The 16,495-nt window shown below is 41.2% G+C and overlaps 1 protein-coding gene across 5 annotated transcripts in view; it reads right to left on the bottom strand.

Annotated features, from left to right (window-relative positions):
• Window positions 1-2,513: 2,513 nt before the first annotated feature.
• Window positions 2,514-16,495, bottom strand: part of crlf1a (cytokine receptor-like factor 1a) — a 31,289-nt gene continuing 17,307 nt past the window's right edge. For 2 of the 5 annotated variants that reach the window (XM_080751357.1, XM_080751356.1), the window contains 6 exons: window positions 8,904-9,061; window positions 6,620-6,694; window positions 6,195-6,288; window positions 5,525-5,713; window positions 3,833-3,908; window positions 2,514-3,503 (listed from right to left, as the gene is read on the bottom strand). In XM_080751357.1, the coding sequence (XP_080607483.1) occupies window positions 3,431-3,503; window positions 3,833-3,908; window positions 5,525-5,713; window positions 6,195-6,288; window positions 6,620-6,694; window positions 8,904-9,061 (665 nt within the window). In that variant the 3' untranslated portion in view covers window positions 2,514-3,430. Of the gene's footprint in view, window positions 3,504-3,832; window positions 3,909-4,738; window positions 5,714-6,194; window positions 6,289-6,619; window positions 6,695-8,903; window positions 9,062-16,495 lie in introns of those variants that run through there. The other 3 variants (XM_080751359.1, XM_080751360.1, XM_080751358.1) reach the window with 3 other exon arrangements.

Here is a 16,495-nt window from a genome sequence, read left to right as displayed (position 1 = left end):
TTAAGTGATGCTGTTTTGATTCTTGACAAGCCGAGCTTTGTTGTCATGGTAATATGATCATGACAGATTTATCTATAAATTAGAACTGGCTTTGTATGTACTGTATGTCCCACAGTTGGCTCATTGGCCAAGCTTTGCGGGTCGCTTAATGAAATTAACTCATAAAAAGCACCTCTCACTTCACACTGGGTGTGATTTTTGTTTACCTAAACGTTTTGTTTATAATAGCAGTTTTAGTATGACATCCCATGAAGTAGATGTCTACAAGTAATCCCAGTCTAAATGTAATCCTGCCTGAAACATTGTAGGCCTAAATGTCTTGTCCTGTGAGAGGATGACCTTTCAGCGAGGTGATGTTTGGTTTCCAGGGAACGAGGTTCTGATTGTCTTACACATTCTCCTAATTCTATCCCTAAAGAGAGGGGTAACTAAAGCCTTGTGTGAGGAACCCTGACCAAGAAAGAACAACCCTGGCTGGTTAAATATTAACCAACAGTGACTCTGAACGGTGACCGCCTTAGTAACAGGACTCGCCTGTGTCATCAACGGGAGGCAGACACATACACAACCAGGCACTGACTGTAAACACATTCACCAGATTGGATTACCTTCATCCCCAGTGAGAGAAAGCAGTGGGCAGCAGAGGACATGTTTGAGGATGTAAGTCACTGCTGCGAGACTTGGGGGTGGAGTCGGAACTTATGGGAAAGGACGTTTCAACTGACAGTAACTACGTATTTGATCTTCAGGCAAGGTCAGAGAACTGACCTCTGAATAAGGGGGTTAGATGAGCTTGAGATGATGAAGACTGCAATTTGAACAAAATGGAAAATCTGATGGGTCATATGAAGCCGTTTCTAAATATTTTCAGGTCTCTGGTGACAGCATTGTCAACTGTACATGCATTTCCTGCATTCTGTTGTTTCAAGTGAATCCTTGACCTAAAGTGAAGTAGTCTTATTGCCGATATTGGAGGACTACATTTACCTGGAAACATAAGCTGCCAAACAGCCATAAAAGGCATGCACATCCTGAGCCATGTAGGCTGGGTGCTGGACTAAAGTTGAATCAACAATAAAAGAAAGAAAAAGTCTGCACACCAAATTTGCTGTTCCCAATATCTGTTTTTTACTTAGGTGACGTTTCGAGCCTAATGGCTCTTCTTCAGAGGTCTGAAGAAGAGCCATTAGGCTCGAAACGTCACCTAAGTAAAAAACAGATATTGGGAACAGCAAATTTGGTGTGCGGACTTTTTCTTTCTTTTATAGGACTACATTTACCCCCATTGATTCCAGACGGGGACTCAAATGCATTTGGTACCCGTCTGGAATCAATGGGGGTAAATTTACTATAATCACATTTTTGTCTTAGGAATGCGGCAAAAAAACTAAACATATTATTGAAATTAACATGGCGTGAGTAATCAGTAGAAAAAAGGTCATTTTGGGGTTTAAGTACTCCTTAAAGGGGAGGACCACCCATTTTCAATATTGAACTATGTCATTAATATACCTTAGAGTTGTGTGGAAATAAAAAAAAAGGTTCCCCCTCTTCTGTGTTGCCTAGAACTGGAGGATTGATTTTGGGGTTTGTATTGTAAAGTACAATGTGTGATGTCATCAAGTTGTAATTTGCAATACAAACCCCAAAATCAATCCTCCAGTTCTAGGCAACACAGAAGAGGGGGAACTTTTTTTTTTTTTTCGACACAACTCCTCTAAGGTATATTAATGACAATAGTTCAATATTGAAAATGGGTGGTCTTCCCCTTTAAGGTATTTTTCACCATGTTCCTTCTCCTTCAGCGTCAGCGAGATTGTATTGTATACAGTACATACTGTATGTTACATACTGTAGAGCCACATTCTCCACACAGGAATGTCAAGTCTTCTATTGTTGGAATTAAAATCATCCTCAACTGGTTTACTGTCATTAACCCTTAAAGTTTGTTTTTAAACATAAGGAAATGTAAGGGTGGATGCAAGTGACATGCCCATTGTTAACACAAACCATGTCATTTTGGCAGGGAAATTATTTTAAAAGTGAATGTTTATCAGGTTTTTTTAAATGGTTCACCCACATCATACTCATCAATTTGACTGTTGGATGCTTAACTTTTGAAACAATGTTTTTTGGGTCCATTTAGAAATGAGAAAATGTTCTCTCACCAAATCAAACACCAAGTTAAAACTTTGATGCTCTATATCTCTGAATTTCACAGAACGGAGAGGTAGTCTCAGATGTATGAAAAGAAGAGACATGACATTATGAGAAGCCCTATTCCTCATAAAGAATGCAGACATGTGCTACATTTTTCCCATGTCCAGTGTGCTTCAGTTCAGTGTGCCTGGTACACAGTGGTCAATACATTTCCAATCTTTTGAAATAATCGTTTTTATAAAGAACATCAGTCAATAGCTTTTCAGTAATTTACATTTTTTACTAACTAAACATAACTTAGAAATAAAACATAACTTTACACATTTTTGTTTTTAAATATGCCAGTACAGTTCAGTACAAAAATAAAGGCAGTGAAATGTCTCCTTACACAAAACAACAACATCATTTTATCAGTCGCATACTGTTACTCAAAAGCAAATGAATCCTGGGGGTGCTAAGCAACCACTCAGCTGTGTGTTCAACATATATATCAAGTTTGAGATTACAAATACAGCTAAGGTGTTTGTTTTTTTGGGGGGAGGGGGATCAAGAATACAGTGAACTGTAAAGCTTTTAAATTGGTGTTGATGCTGTGCAGCATCTCCTCAATAGTCAATAAAATAACCACTAGATGGCGCTTTGGATCCATTCCCCTCGTATTGAGTCACCAGTCACCACAAGGTCTTCACAGTGGAGTGGGGTGGGCGGGGGTTCCAGAGTCAAGAACACAGTCAGGGAGAACATCCAGAACACTTTTAGAACACCTCTCCAACACTTCCATAGAATGCACCTTGTGCGCCTAACCCCGTTCGCCTTGAAAAGCCGCTTTCATGGTCTTTACACATGTCCGAGTCATACGCGCTGACAACAGGCACGCCTTGATGTAATAATGCATCTGTGGTATTGGTTATTCCATTCCAACGAGGACCAGGTGGAGACTAAAGAAAAACTTTGGATAAAACAGTTCCTAAAAAAGCAGAGCGGTCCATGTGTTCTCGTACTTTTCCCGTGCAATGATTCTTTGATGTCCAGGACACATTCCCAAGCCGCACCAATTGCACCACGTCAGGTTAAATAGTGCTCATATTGTCTAAAACAGGTGCATATTGGGCGGCGCATACAGCAAAAACATTTTAAAAAATCCCTTAGTTTGTCTTTGCATGTCCTCAAATGTCCGTGAAGAGTCCACACTGAAGATCTTCCAGAGTCTTTTTAAATCACACCAACAAAAATAATCTCTCTCACACACGCACGCACACACAAATTACACTCACATCTCATGTCTTGACTTGGATACTTCTTGTATAAAGTAGTGTGTGCTATGACTTATCCCCTTGGAGTACCTAAATGAAAGACAAAGCATATTAGACATCATTGCCAGATTTGCCACGCAAACATTTTTAAAAGAGATTTCTTTAGTTAGTGAATGTGTACGTATATAATGTATATTTTAATGTGTCCTGTCGTGTGCAAACTGTGTGTGTGTGGGTGTGTTTGTGAGTGCGTGCATGCGTGTGTCTGTCTGTCTTTTATGAGCTGAGTTTTCCTTTGTCTTGCTGTCTGAATGAGAGGGCTTGCTTATACAGTTTTCTTTTAAGCCTTTCAGCTTCGGAAATGAATATTATACATATGCCCGTGCTAGACTTTGGATACAAGATTATGTTGGACACACCGGGCTTCTGATGTCCTATTCAGATCTTGTGATCGGTGGAGAGATCCGTGGTCAAACAACAATGGCATCTCTTTGTCTACAAAGAAGAGAGAGGAGTCACCAAGGAAGATCTGACAACAGACATCGGTTTAACGCCTCATTTCCACATTGAGATCTGACTCCCAAATGTCCAATGTACCAGTTAAAATATGAGCGTGGATTATTTGTGAGATTGTAATCTCTTGACAACAATAAGAATAGATTTTGCCAAGATTGGACAGGAAACCACTTGATGCATTGCAGAACAGCTCTATGTTTTATTTATGTTTCTTTTTTTTTCCTTCATTTTCTTTCTTTTCAGGGAGTGGTGTTTGCATCTCAACACGTGTTCTTTTTACCACGCAGGGAATATAACTCTGTCACGTGCACTGCTTTACTACACAAAGACTGTAAACAAACACCCGAACACATGTATGGTGGGTAGAGCATATATAGAATAAATATAGATACAGTATATACCTTCTACAGTATGACTATATAGCTGTATAATGCCTTACTGCACATTCTCTGGATCTAAAGCTACATTTCTAGCTCCCCCATATTTGCTGCTAAACTTTTCTTTTTTGCTCCTAATGTTGACGATGTATAGAACATACAGTATCTTATCGTATATTCCATACCTGTATATGATGCTAAATTATATTTTCCCCCACCCCAAATATCCCCCACTGCTGTTAAGGTTATTTACTGAGTTATTTTGTTTTAACGACTTTTCTGTACTTTCTAGCCTTATTTCAGTTTAATTCCAGTATTTAAAGTAATATATTTGTGTACAACATGCTGCTGTTGTTGCACGTCTTACAGACATGCTGCGACAATATTTCGCTAGTTGTGTAAGTGATTGATAAAAGCCGATTAGTTGCTTTTCTCTACGTTGTGAGTGGGGCCAAGTTAACGAGGCTGAGATGCACCTTTGTGGGTCTGATCAGCAAGAACATAAGTTAAAAAAAGTATCAACTCATCCCTCATGTGATGCTTGGTGGTGGTCATAAGAGGAGTGAGTAATCTAACTCCCGCCCGCCCGCTGTAGGTAGGAAGTTAGAACGACCATGTTTGAACACACACATGGTCAATAGTTTATTTACTCCCTGACTTATTTAAATTATATTTCAGTTTTTTCATGGTCACACATGTGTAATGACAGGGGAGTGGCCAACTCCACACAACGATGCAATAATGATTTGCAACCAGAAATAGAATAGAAATAGAAATTCTCGCATAAAATGGAAGCAAACGGGACACTATGCTCATAAGCTGTCATAGCTTTCTAGTAGGTAGTGCCAAATGTCACAGCTTTTCCCCAACATAAGGAGGAGTTTTCGTTTCCGTACTGAGTGGTTTCTGTATTAATTCCCTTTTGAGCGACGATATCTGTGTGTGTGTGTGTGTGTGTGTGCGCGCGTGTGTGTGTGTGTGTGTGTGTGTGTGTGTGTGTGTGTGTGTGTGTGCGGGTGTTTGTGTGTGTGTTTGTGTGTGTGTTTGTGTGTGTGTGTGTGTGTGTGTGTGTGTGTGTGTGGGTGTGTGGGTGTGCATGTGTGTGTGAGAGAGCTAAACTGACACATACTGTAGGATGTTACAGTGTACATGCATGTGAGATTGCACTTATGAGTGCATTTGCACTGCCTCTTCCCTCCATTGCGTAGCGATGCTTACCTACCTGGTTGCGTGTTTTGTGGGATTTCTGCATTAGCATCCTCCACTGGTCGTACAGCTTCATGGACATCCCACTGCAGCCGTAGGCATGCTTCCGTACCCAGCCGAAGAACTGCTTTAGCTCCCTGCGCAAGGTGGAATTTGAGTCCCCACTGGACTTGGAGTCACAGGAGCCTGACATCAGTCGCTCTGCAGGGTCGAGAACGAGGGGATGAGAGAAAGGGGAGAGAAAAGAGAGGGTACAAAGTTATATGTGATGTACTCTAAAAACTGTGATGTCTTTAATGAAACACGCTAACAGAAAGGGGGTTAGAGTAAAAGGGGATAAAATAAGAGAGAGAAGGAGGGAATTCAGCTAATTTGCAGAGTCGAGTTACAGCAGGCAAACGAAGGGGAAACAAGAGAAAAGGATTGTAACACAGTTACAGTATAGGTAGGTGATTGATTCAATCCTATATGCCAGCGGAGAGGAGAGAGCAGACATGAAGGGATGGATGATTTGGAAGGAAAATAGAGAATAGGGGGATATAGAAAGAGAGAAAGACAGACAGACAGAGAGGGGGGGAACTCAAGATGGGAACAAAAGAATAAAGGGTAGCATGAGACTAGACAACAAGACAGATGAAAGGGGAGAGATGCTTGTGTGTGTGGTGTGGGTCCATGTGCTCACCACTGTGGGGTGTGGATGCAGCAGTGGAGTGACTCCATTCGCTCCAGATGCCTGCTTTGCGGGAGCCAAAGATCCCGACGGGGTTGCAGCGAACCTGAAGAGAATAAAACATCATTATCATGTTTCCCACTGAAACATCACACAGACAAACTCTGTACGACCACTAATGTACACACCAGGACATGTATATACTTATGGGTGCACACACCCATGCAAACAGACACACAGGCAAGACCCGTGCATGCACAAACATAGTGTTTGTGCGCATGCATGCATGCATGCGCGCGCGCGCACACACACACACACACACACACACACACACACACACACACACACACACACACACACACACACACACACACACACACACACACACACACACACACACACACACACACACACACACGCATACGCACGAAACATACCTGGACGAAATACACCGTTCCCGGCCTCAGACCAGCCAATCGACAAGATGTCTGATTCCCCACATCGTCTATCACCTGGGAAAGAACACACACACGCACGCATGCACACAGTCGCACACACACACACACACACACACACACACACACACACACACACACACACACACACACACACACACACACACACACACACACACACACACACACACACACACACACACACACACACACACATATATAGAAAGACAAGACACAGAGAGACAAAGAGAGAGGGGTTGAATGCTGTAGGTCTGACCGCAATCTTGAATACAAATGGGCGAAAACTGAGGAAGAAGCCGGAAGCAAGATGCTGGAAACACAACCGCAAACCATGCACAGACATAAACAACATGCACGCCAGAATGCACGCCACATCGTTTATTGGCTCCTAATCAACATGTTTAGAGAAACATTTGACATAGCAGCATGTCCTCTGGGAAAAATCTGCTCCCGATTACTTATTACTGATCAGAATCTGAGGAGACACATAACTTACACATGGGCGCAAGTGCACTGGCAGGCACACAGATGTACTGTACGTTGGGATGTACAAGCGGAAGGCATGCACACGCTGCACACGCACGCACGCACACACTCATAAACTACCATCAAAATATACTTCCAGGTCACAGACAAATAGATACAGACACTTAGGCAGGTGCAGGCAAATGCACACACACACACACACACACACACACACACACACACACACACACACACACACACACGCGCGCGCGCACACGCGCGCACACACACACACACACACACACACGCACGCACGCACACGCACACACACGCACATACAAACACACACGCACACGCGTCCTACACAAGTCCTACACTTGCAGAAAAGGTAGCCTCAAACAGAGACAATGCAGAGACACAGACATATTATCACATGCTCACAAGCATGCATTCAGGCACGCACACGCACACACTCCAAAACTAATAAGCTCATCACAATTCGCCCATAACCACTTTCACCCTGGCGCTCTGTCCATAAACACTTGCCTTGAGTGACTACAACAGAAAACAGAGTGCAGAAATTACAGGCATCAGGTCTTAATGATTTGACATAGGGAAGCCAAATCTAGAAGTCACCGCTGAGCCCATTTATAGCCATATTGAAGACATTAACAGTTGAGATGGATCCCTTCATTCCTGAGCGTGACCTCATGATTAGGGCTTGTTCGCAGGGAAATGGAGTTTGTTTTCACTATGAAGTCCTTAAAGCCTCTTGGATTCATTTGAAAAGTTTCAACTCAAATTCAAATTGTCTCTTCGCTCTCTCTCTCTCACTCTCTCCGTCTCTTTTTCTCTCTACTCCTCTTTGTTCTCTGTCCCCATTTGCGAGGAAAGTCTCGGTGAAGCCAGAGTTATACTTAATTGTGCGCCAGTGTTGCACATCGACCCAGCAGATTTACAAGCTCACGTCGCATCACAGCGCGACCCGCTGCAAGCTTGTAGATAAGCTAATTTCGGTGCGCGACACCGGCACTCAAGTAAAGTATAGCTCAGGTTTTATTCTACATCTGCGCAATTCCCTCTTAATTACCGAAGACTCTTCTCTCATACCCAGAGGACTCAAAAAAGAATTCCAGGAAGAGCCATCTGGATAGCGGAGGTTCACATTGTGTATTCTTTACGTATAAGACACATAGTCGCTCCATCAGACGCTAAAGAGCGAGGCAGGCGATGGAGACGGTAGCGTGCGCACACAGAGGGCCTGGCCTGTCTGTTCCACTCTGTGGTAGTCGGACTTCAAGGCGTGTGATTGATTGATGGATGAAAGTTCACCGATGGACCAAAGAATTAACTCATCTGGCAGCGCAGGTCTCAATCAGAATAGATTATAGGTGATTAGAGGCAGAGGATGAGAACCAGCTGGGACAGTGCAGCGCCCAAGCATCTGTGTGCGTGCGTGTGTGTGTGTGTGTGTGTGTGTGTGTGTGTGTGTGTGTGTGTGTGTGTGGGTGTGAGTACACTCTATGGGTGTCTATGTCTATCCGCCTAGTTCGATTCATTTCTGTGAATCTGTGAGTCTATTGTGTGTGTGTGTGTGTGTGTGTGTGTGTGTGTGTGTGTGTGTGTGTGTGTGTGTGTGTGTGTGTGTGTGTGTGTGTGTGTTGATGGGCTGAGAGACAGAATGAGAAAACACACACGCATATGGCTGGGTGGATGAGAAAGAAATAGAGAATGTGCGTGCGTGCGTGCGTGTGTGTGTGCGTGCCTGCGTGTTCTGTACCTTCCAGTCCTGGCTGTCTTCCAGTCTGTAACGGATCTGGTACTTTGCCTGAAACAGGAAGTCTTTGAGAGCGGACGAGGGCTCCCAGCGAACACTCAGCTGGTCCTCCAGCTCACCCACACGATTCACCGCTACACCTGTCGGAGGATCCGTGGTCACTGGACCAAGAAGAGCACAACAAGATTTAATATCGTGATATCATAATATCTGTTCAGCCCTAGAGGATGTTATTTGCTTAAAATAACTTTAAAGCAAAAAAGCTAAACATAATGATAAATATAGCTGCAAGCAGCGATAAAGTGGCCAAGGCATAAATAGCAGGAAAGCAAAAAGGCATCAAGGGAAAGCAAAGAAGACATCAAAGAAAAACTAGAAGCAGTGTTCTTCCGAACAGGACTTCGGCAGGTCAGGTAGGTTTTTTTGGCCTAGTGGTGACTCTATAATAGGCCAAAGTGAAAAGGGTGCCATGCGTTCTTGGGCCTTTCACGGCAATCGTACGTTGCATGCAGGAGGCATTTTGTTCCAAAAATGTGTTTTGCTAAAGTTGACCCGCTGGTGGCGCTATAACAGGCCAATGTGAGAAGGGTGGCATCTGTTCCTTGGCCTAGTGGGAATGTGTGTGCAAAATCTCACACGCATAGCAGGCTACGTTCATGATTTGAGACATTTTGTTCAAAAAGGAGCAATCCTGCAAACCTTGGAATTCAATGTTAGCCAATTAGATGATATCGGACAAATCCGTCATGATTACATCACTGTAGAGATACTGTGTGTACTGATTTGTGGGATTTTCTGATAAAATCTGAAGGAGTAATATCGAAGAATGTGTTTTCGGCCTTCTGGTGGCAGATGTGAAAAATGCAGGGCACAGGTTTTTCCTTGGCCTCTGGGAAGTGTGCATACAAAGTTTTACACTAATCGGGGGAGTTATAGATAAAAGCACAAATTGACCTTTACACAACATGTATGCAAAATACTATATGCAACAGACATAAAATACTGTGATACTATTCACCCAGTTTGCTAATGTACATAGTAAGCCTTGCCAAGCCATGAAGACCATAACTGTAAAGTCTACCAAATGTCATGATTTTAAGCTCATATCAACCCCAAGCGGGATTCTATCCAACGTCCTTCTGCATGAAAGGCACATGCCCTGACCACTACACTAGACAGCCACAGCATCTGTTAACCATGTTTGTTTAAAAAAAAAAAAAAAAAAAAAAAGTTCTATGTAGGCTGAGTGCCTTGATTTTATTGATTTTCTTTTTCTTCATATTTTGGAGGCTTGTGGTGAAATCAATCTGAGTAAATGTAATCTGAGTATTTCTGAAATTTTCGAGTGATCATATTTTCTTGTGCACGTGACCCCATATTGGAGGCCATATTGGAGGCTCGGTCTAGCCGCCTGTGCCCTATAGACATATGCACCCTGCTTAAAGATATTGCACGCACACGCATGCACGCACGCCACACAGCGAGAGAGCTGCAAGGCCCTATCCATGGGCTGCGTTTATTATTTTTCCTTTATCTTGAGTTTTGCCTTTTGTTCCTGAGTTCTATTTTTGTCAAAGTTTATTTTTGCTATTTTTGAATTTTGGGTTTCATTGTAGGCTACAAAATTGCATGGAGGCGGCTGGATAAATGAAAATCTTAAAACACCTCTCTTAAGCCGTTCTTTAGAGCCTAGGCCATCAGCCAACTTCACACACTGGTTTAAAAATATTAGAATGCCCAATAAGCAACTATAGTATTTTTATAGACACAAGCATACATGGCAACCCAGGTACATTCAGAGCCCAGAGCCTAGAACGTCAACTACTGACACTTTAATGCAAGGACAACAGGAAACCAAATTATGTTTTTCAGTACGTCTTTTTCAGCCTCCGCCTCTTTCAGGATATGAACAGGATAACAGGGGCGGTGCCAGGAATAACATGAATATATAGAGATAATACTGAATGAAAGTACAAAGGTATTGGCATCAACTTGACATTTTTTTAAAATAGCAGATCTACAAGCTCACAATGCAATGCAACGCATGAGCATTTACTGGAGTAGCCTAGAAGTAAGAGTATACAAGTGAAGTATAAAATACCTCAAAATTATACTAAGGATAGTATTTGAGTAAATGTACTCAGTTACTTTTACACCACTGGCATTGTAGACCCAGATGCTTGTGAAACATGATAAAGAAATAGTCATGCAATAGTATGAATTTGAGTTTATTTACACAAAGGATTTGCAATTGCAAAATATTGTAGCAGCATTATTTTCTGTAAGTGGCTAGCAGAGTCAGACTTAACTAAACTTAAATTGTTTTTATTGAAAAACGTTGAGGGGAAGGCGGCTGGGGGTCAAAACTTGGAACTTTAGGGGCTCACATGGGGCTGCTGTCCTGTGGGCAGAGCAGACTATGGATTCCAATTGGGGGGTGTTGGAACCCAGCCAGCCTAGGTGGGGGAGGGAGAGAGAAATGAGGTGAGCTTCAGAATAATTACAGTTGAGCCACAAGGTAGAGAAGAGGTGTTCAATCTGCCCGTTCCACACAGTTCAGAATAATGAACCCACTTACACTGCCTTTCTTTGGCTTCAATGAAGCAATCTGGGAGCTGGTACTGATTGTCAGCTGATTGTCAGATGGGCTTCAGGTGTGAGGCTGAGCTTCCGCTGCATGGTTTGAAACAATAAATGAATAAATGAATGCACTCAAACATCATTACTTTATAAAGAAACTCAAAGTCATTACTTCAAAATCAAATCAAACTAGGAATGAGTGTCACTGCGGCTGCTTTTTCCTACCCATAACCATAGGTCAGACAGGATTGTGTCAGTCTTTCTGCAGGCTCGCCATCTTTCAGATTCAGTTCTAGGCAATAAACCTGGCCTGGATCAAAGAAAAAGGCCAAATGAATAGAAAAACAACAAATTCAAATAATCTGCTGCACTACAGGCTTGAAACAAAATAATTCCATTAATCTGCCCAACTAGGCATTGGCATTAAACTCAAAATACATCAATTCAATAATCAACGTTGCAGCTAACATACAAGCATTACATTCCAAAAGAAATCGTTTAACATTTAGATCCCAAAACCAAAAACAACATAACATTTCAGAGCACATGGTTAGCTTACCAAGTCACATTGTTCCTCCATCACACACAGCCAGTGTATCGAGTGGATCAGGTAGGTATGGTCAAGTGAGGTAAATCTAAAAGCCAAATTATAGTATGGGTAAGTATAATGAATGAAACTGTTAGAAATTGGAATAGTTGTTGGAATAATGAACAGTGTACAGACCTGCAGCTGCTGCATAATGTAGCAGTGAGTAGCAGCAACCACCAGCACCATGCGGCTTCCAACAATCTGAGAGGGGGGGAGTGGCCTCAACTCAACCACTATTTATACCCTTGCTTAAGAAGGTTGCCATGTTTGGTCGGGTTGCCATGTTCAGTTGCAGTACCAGGGTTTTCACGGCAAAATGTTGTAAAATGTATTTTAAATGCATGAGGTAAGGCTTGAACAGGGGACTTCTGGAATGATAGACAAAGGCCTTACCAGGTGAGCTATGCACAGCTCTGCACAGTGAGAAAATATTACTTTAAATGTTTGTTTTAGAGGCAGAAGAATAATTTGCATACAACTTGCAATATTGATTAAATTATTAAAAATGCATGTTTCAATTTTTAAAAAATCCGATCTGACAGATCTTTAGATGTTGGTCCAAAGTTCATGTAAAAAAAGTTCTGTGCACGTGACGCGAAAGTTCCGGAATAAAAGCGGGTTTAAGTGTTTTACAAACTGCTCAAAATGGCGGAAAATCTATGGACGAAGCTTACTTAACAAAGACAAGGATGGCTTCCGCTTGAGTCAAGGCACGTGTGTAACCAAGTTGCATGTCTTTAAACGAAACGAGGCATGACTTATGCCCCTTTAAAGTTTGAGTTTTCAAACGCTTCGTATAGCGCCCCCCTTTGGCCAATTGGAGTAAGATTGCTTTCAGTGATATTTGGACTAACTCTCTACATATTTGCCAAATGCCATGAACGTGTCACTTTGCATGTATGATTTAGAGGCAGAAGAATAATTTGCATAAAACTGCAACATTGAGTGAATTATTAAAAAATAATGTTTCGCTTTAAAGAAAATCCGGCCGCTGTGCGATGACCGTGTTGGTCCAAAGTTCATGTAAAAAAGGTTTCGCGCACGTTACGCGAAAATCGCAGGAGGAGATAGATTTTGACTGTTTTTCATATAATTCAAAATTGTGGGAGAGGTAAAGGTCAGAGGTCAAAAGTCAGAGCGTAAAAGTTGTTCGGCATGAGGAGACGCATACGTGTATACAGGTTTCATTGCTGTACCTGAAACAGGGCATGAGCTACACCAGTTCAAAGTTTGCACTTTCGAAGGCTTCCTACAGCGCCACCCTTTGGCCGATTGTTGCGAGCTTCGCGTTTTAGCCGTTTGGCATAGTCCTCTGCCATACTGCCATGAACGTGTCACTTTGCATGTATGATTTAGAGGCAGAAGAATAATTTGCATGAAACTGCATTATACGGTTAATTATTAAAAAATAATGTTTCGCTTTAAAGAAAATCCGGCCGCTGTGCGATGACCGTGTTGGTCCAAAGTTCATGTAAAAAAAGTTTCGCGCACGTTACGCGAAAATCCCAGGAGGAGATAGATTTTGACTGTTTTTCATATAATTCAAAATTGTGGGAGAGGTAAAGGTCAGAGGTCAAAAGTCAGAGCGTAAAAGTTGTTCGGCATGAGGAGACGCATAAGTGTATACAGGTTTCATTGCTGTACCTGAAACAGGGCATGAGCTACACCAGTTCAAAGTTTGCACTTTCAAAGGCTTCCTACAGCGCCACCCTTTGGCCGATTGTTGCGAGCTTCGCGTTTTAGCCGTTTGGCATAGTCCTCTGCCATACTGCCGAGTTTCGTAAAAAGCGACTGCACGGTCTAGCCGCTAGAGCAAAAGTGGCGGAATAATAATAATAATAATAATAGTGATGAAGTCCAATAACAATGAGTGGCCAAGGCTTTTGCCACTTCGTGGCCTTGGCCACTAATAATGTAATTATTGCACACACACACACACACACACACACACACACACACACACACACACACACACACACACACACACACACACACACACACACACACACACAATAATGTATTATTTGTATTTGTTTTTATTAGTCCTTTTTGGAGATCAAAAGGAGAAGATAATTGTGATAGTTATTATAAGTTGTCTCAAGACACTCATCATCATAAATTTAAATTCATAAATTTGAATTGTATTGGTCTTGCCCGCAGTTGCCACGTTACTGATCACTTGTGATCGACACTGACTGATGTTCTAGAAATTGCACTACAACCCTGTCAAATTTTGTAATTGCTTTTACAACACTCTTGGCTAGAAGGAGAATATTATGATCCTGGAAATCTCAAAAACCACCCCCTCACTCAATCTGGCTCAACGATGTGATAAAATAATCTCTCTCAGAGGAACCACTGAATGCTTTTTCAAGGCATGGAGACATTTCATCATATATATATATATATATATATATATATATATATAATTTATTATATAGTATATATATATATATATATATATATATATATATATATATATATATATATATATATATACACACACACACACACACACACACACACACACACACACACACACACACACACACAGACTGAAGAATATAGGATGACAATATCGCTATTTCAGGCTTCTGCATTTTGAGTAAGACAGACTATCTCACTCTAAAAGTAAATGAGACATGATTGGTACCACATAAAGCCTAGCACCCCTCCCTATTGTGAACATGACATAATAGGTGGATATTCAAGATAATAATATTTGCTGAAAATAGCCAATCTACAAGCTCATAATGGGTCAATGTGTAGATCATCTATTTTTGGCAAAGAGATTTGATGTGAGATTTTAGGGGAAGAAAATTAGGGGGCCAAGTACAGACACCTGGCAGACTCTGGTCAATGAAGTATATAGTGTTTTACAGTAAGTGGTTAAATGGGTGACAGCAAAATGGATAAATAGGAAAGGGACATGTGTTATAGATGACAATCAAATATATAAAAGAAATTCATGAAATCAAACTTAATGATAAGAATAAATCATCTCAACACGTACAAAATGTAAACATTCAATTTAAAACACACACTGTTATTTACTTTGATTGTATTTGTACAGGGACAGTACACATTAATCAACATCGTTGTAAATGTGCCAGTGCTAGCCAAACAACTAATTTTCATCCGTAAGGGGCCAGATGTTAACTAAGCCATTAAAAACAGACAGCATCAAAGCATGTGAACAATTAAAAGTCAATAAAAGCAAAGTGTACAAAACGAGACTAGAGAGTCAGCCAAGTGTTTACCACAATAAGGCACACATAAAGCAGGCTATTAATACACAGCGAGACATAATCATTAGCAGACTAGACAGAAAGTTAGGCTTGATTTATACTTCATCGGAAGACAGATGAAACGATACCGACAAAAGCTGAAACAAAAGATGGAACAAGAACGACAGCAGATGCAACAACAACAGTAAATTATTGGAGAACGCTTGCCTGAAAATAACTGATGAGATCAGTAATAAGTTACCTACGGCGAGCGACACCGTAACGGCACGAAGTATACTTAGCATGTAATATGGGACACATGCAGTACAACCATATAATGGGATTAGACAATGGGATTAGGGAGACAAGATAACATCCTGAGAAACACTAAAATGAAATAGACGACCCCGGCAGATGAACACAGACAAAGTGTGTAGTGCCCAGGCATTAGGGATGGGACGATACGCAATATTATCATTTATCGTGATAAAAAACACACACGATAATCGTATCGTGGAGATTTAATTTATCGTGATATCGTCCTCGGTCATGCACTGGGATCAATTCTCCTTTTATTTGCCGAGCTGCATATCTTGTACCACTTAAAGGACAACTTTAGTTTTTTTACAACAAGGGTTCATATTTTAGATTAATTAAAGAATATAAAAGATGGGTGTTAAAATTATTTCATTTACTTCTTTCTAATGTTTTAGAGATTTTTATTTCAGTGGTTGGGGGCATGCGTACAAGTGGCTAAATATGTCATTTTACACAGAATAAGCCCATTCCCAAGATACAACGCAAGCTTTCATGGTTGGATGTGATTTATGGAGGCTAGAAGTGTTACTGTAAATGACAATAAAGAAACTGCTGGCTTATTGTGTCTAAAAATACATATTTAGCCACCTTTATGCATGCCCCCATGCGTACGCATGCCCCACATTTTGCGATAAAACAATAGAACGAAGCAGATGAAAACATTTTAACACTCACTTATTCTTTTCTCTAATTACAAAATCTAAAATATGAACCCTTGTTGTAAAAAACTAAAGTTGTCCTTTAAACCCTCTATAATAAGGTAAAAGGTACATATAATATATACGTACTTGATACAGTCTTTTTTTCACTCTATCAAATGTCTTTGCAGCTTGTAGATCTGCTATTTTTGGGGCAAATGTTCCACCCCAGGATAATGGATT

Source organism: Nannobrachium achirus (assembly GCF_963921795.1).
Source record: "Nannobrachium achirus genome assembly, chromosome: 20".
NCBI classification, from domain to species: Eukaryota; Metazoa; Chordata; class Actinopteri; order Myctophiformes; family Myctophidae; genus Nannobrachium; species Nannobrachium achirus.
This window is presented reverse-complemented; position numbering and strand designations above follow the sequence as displayed.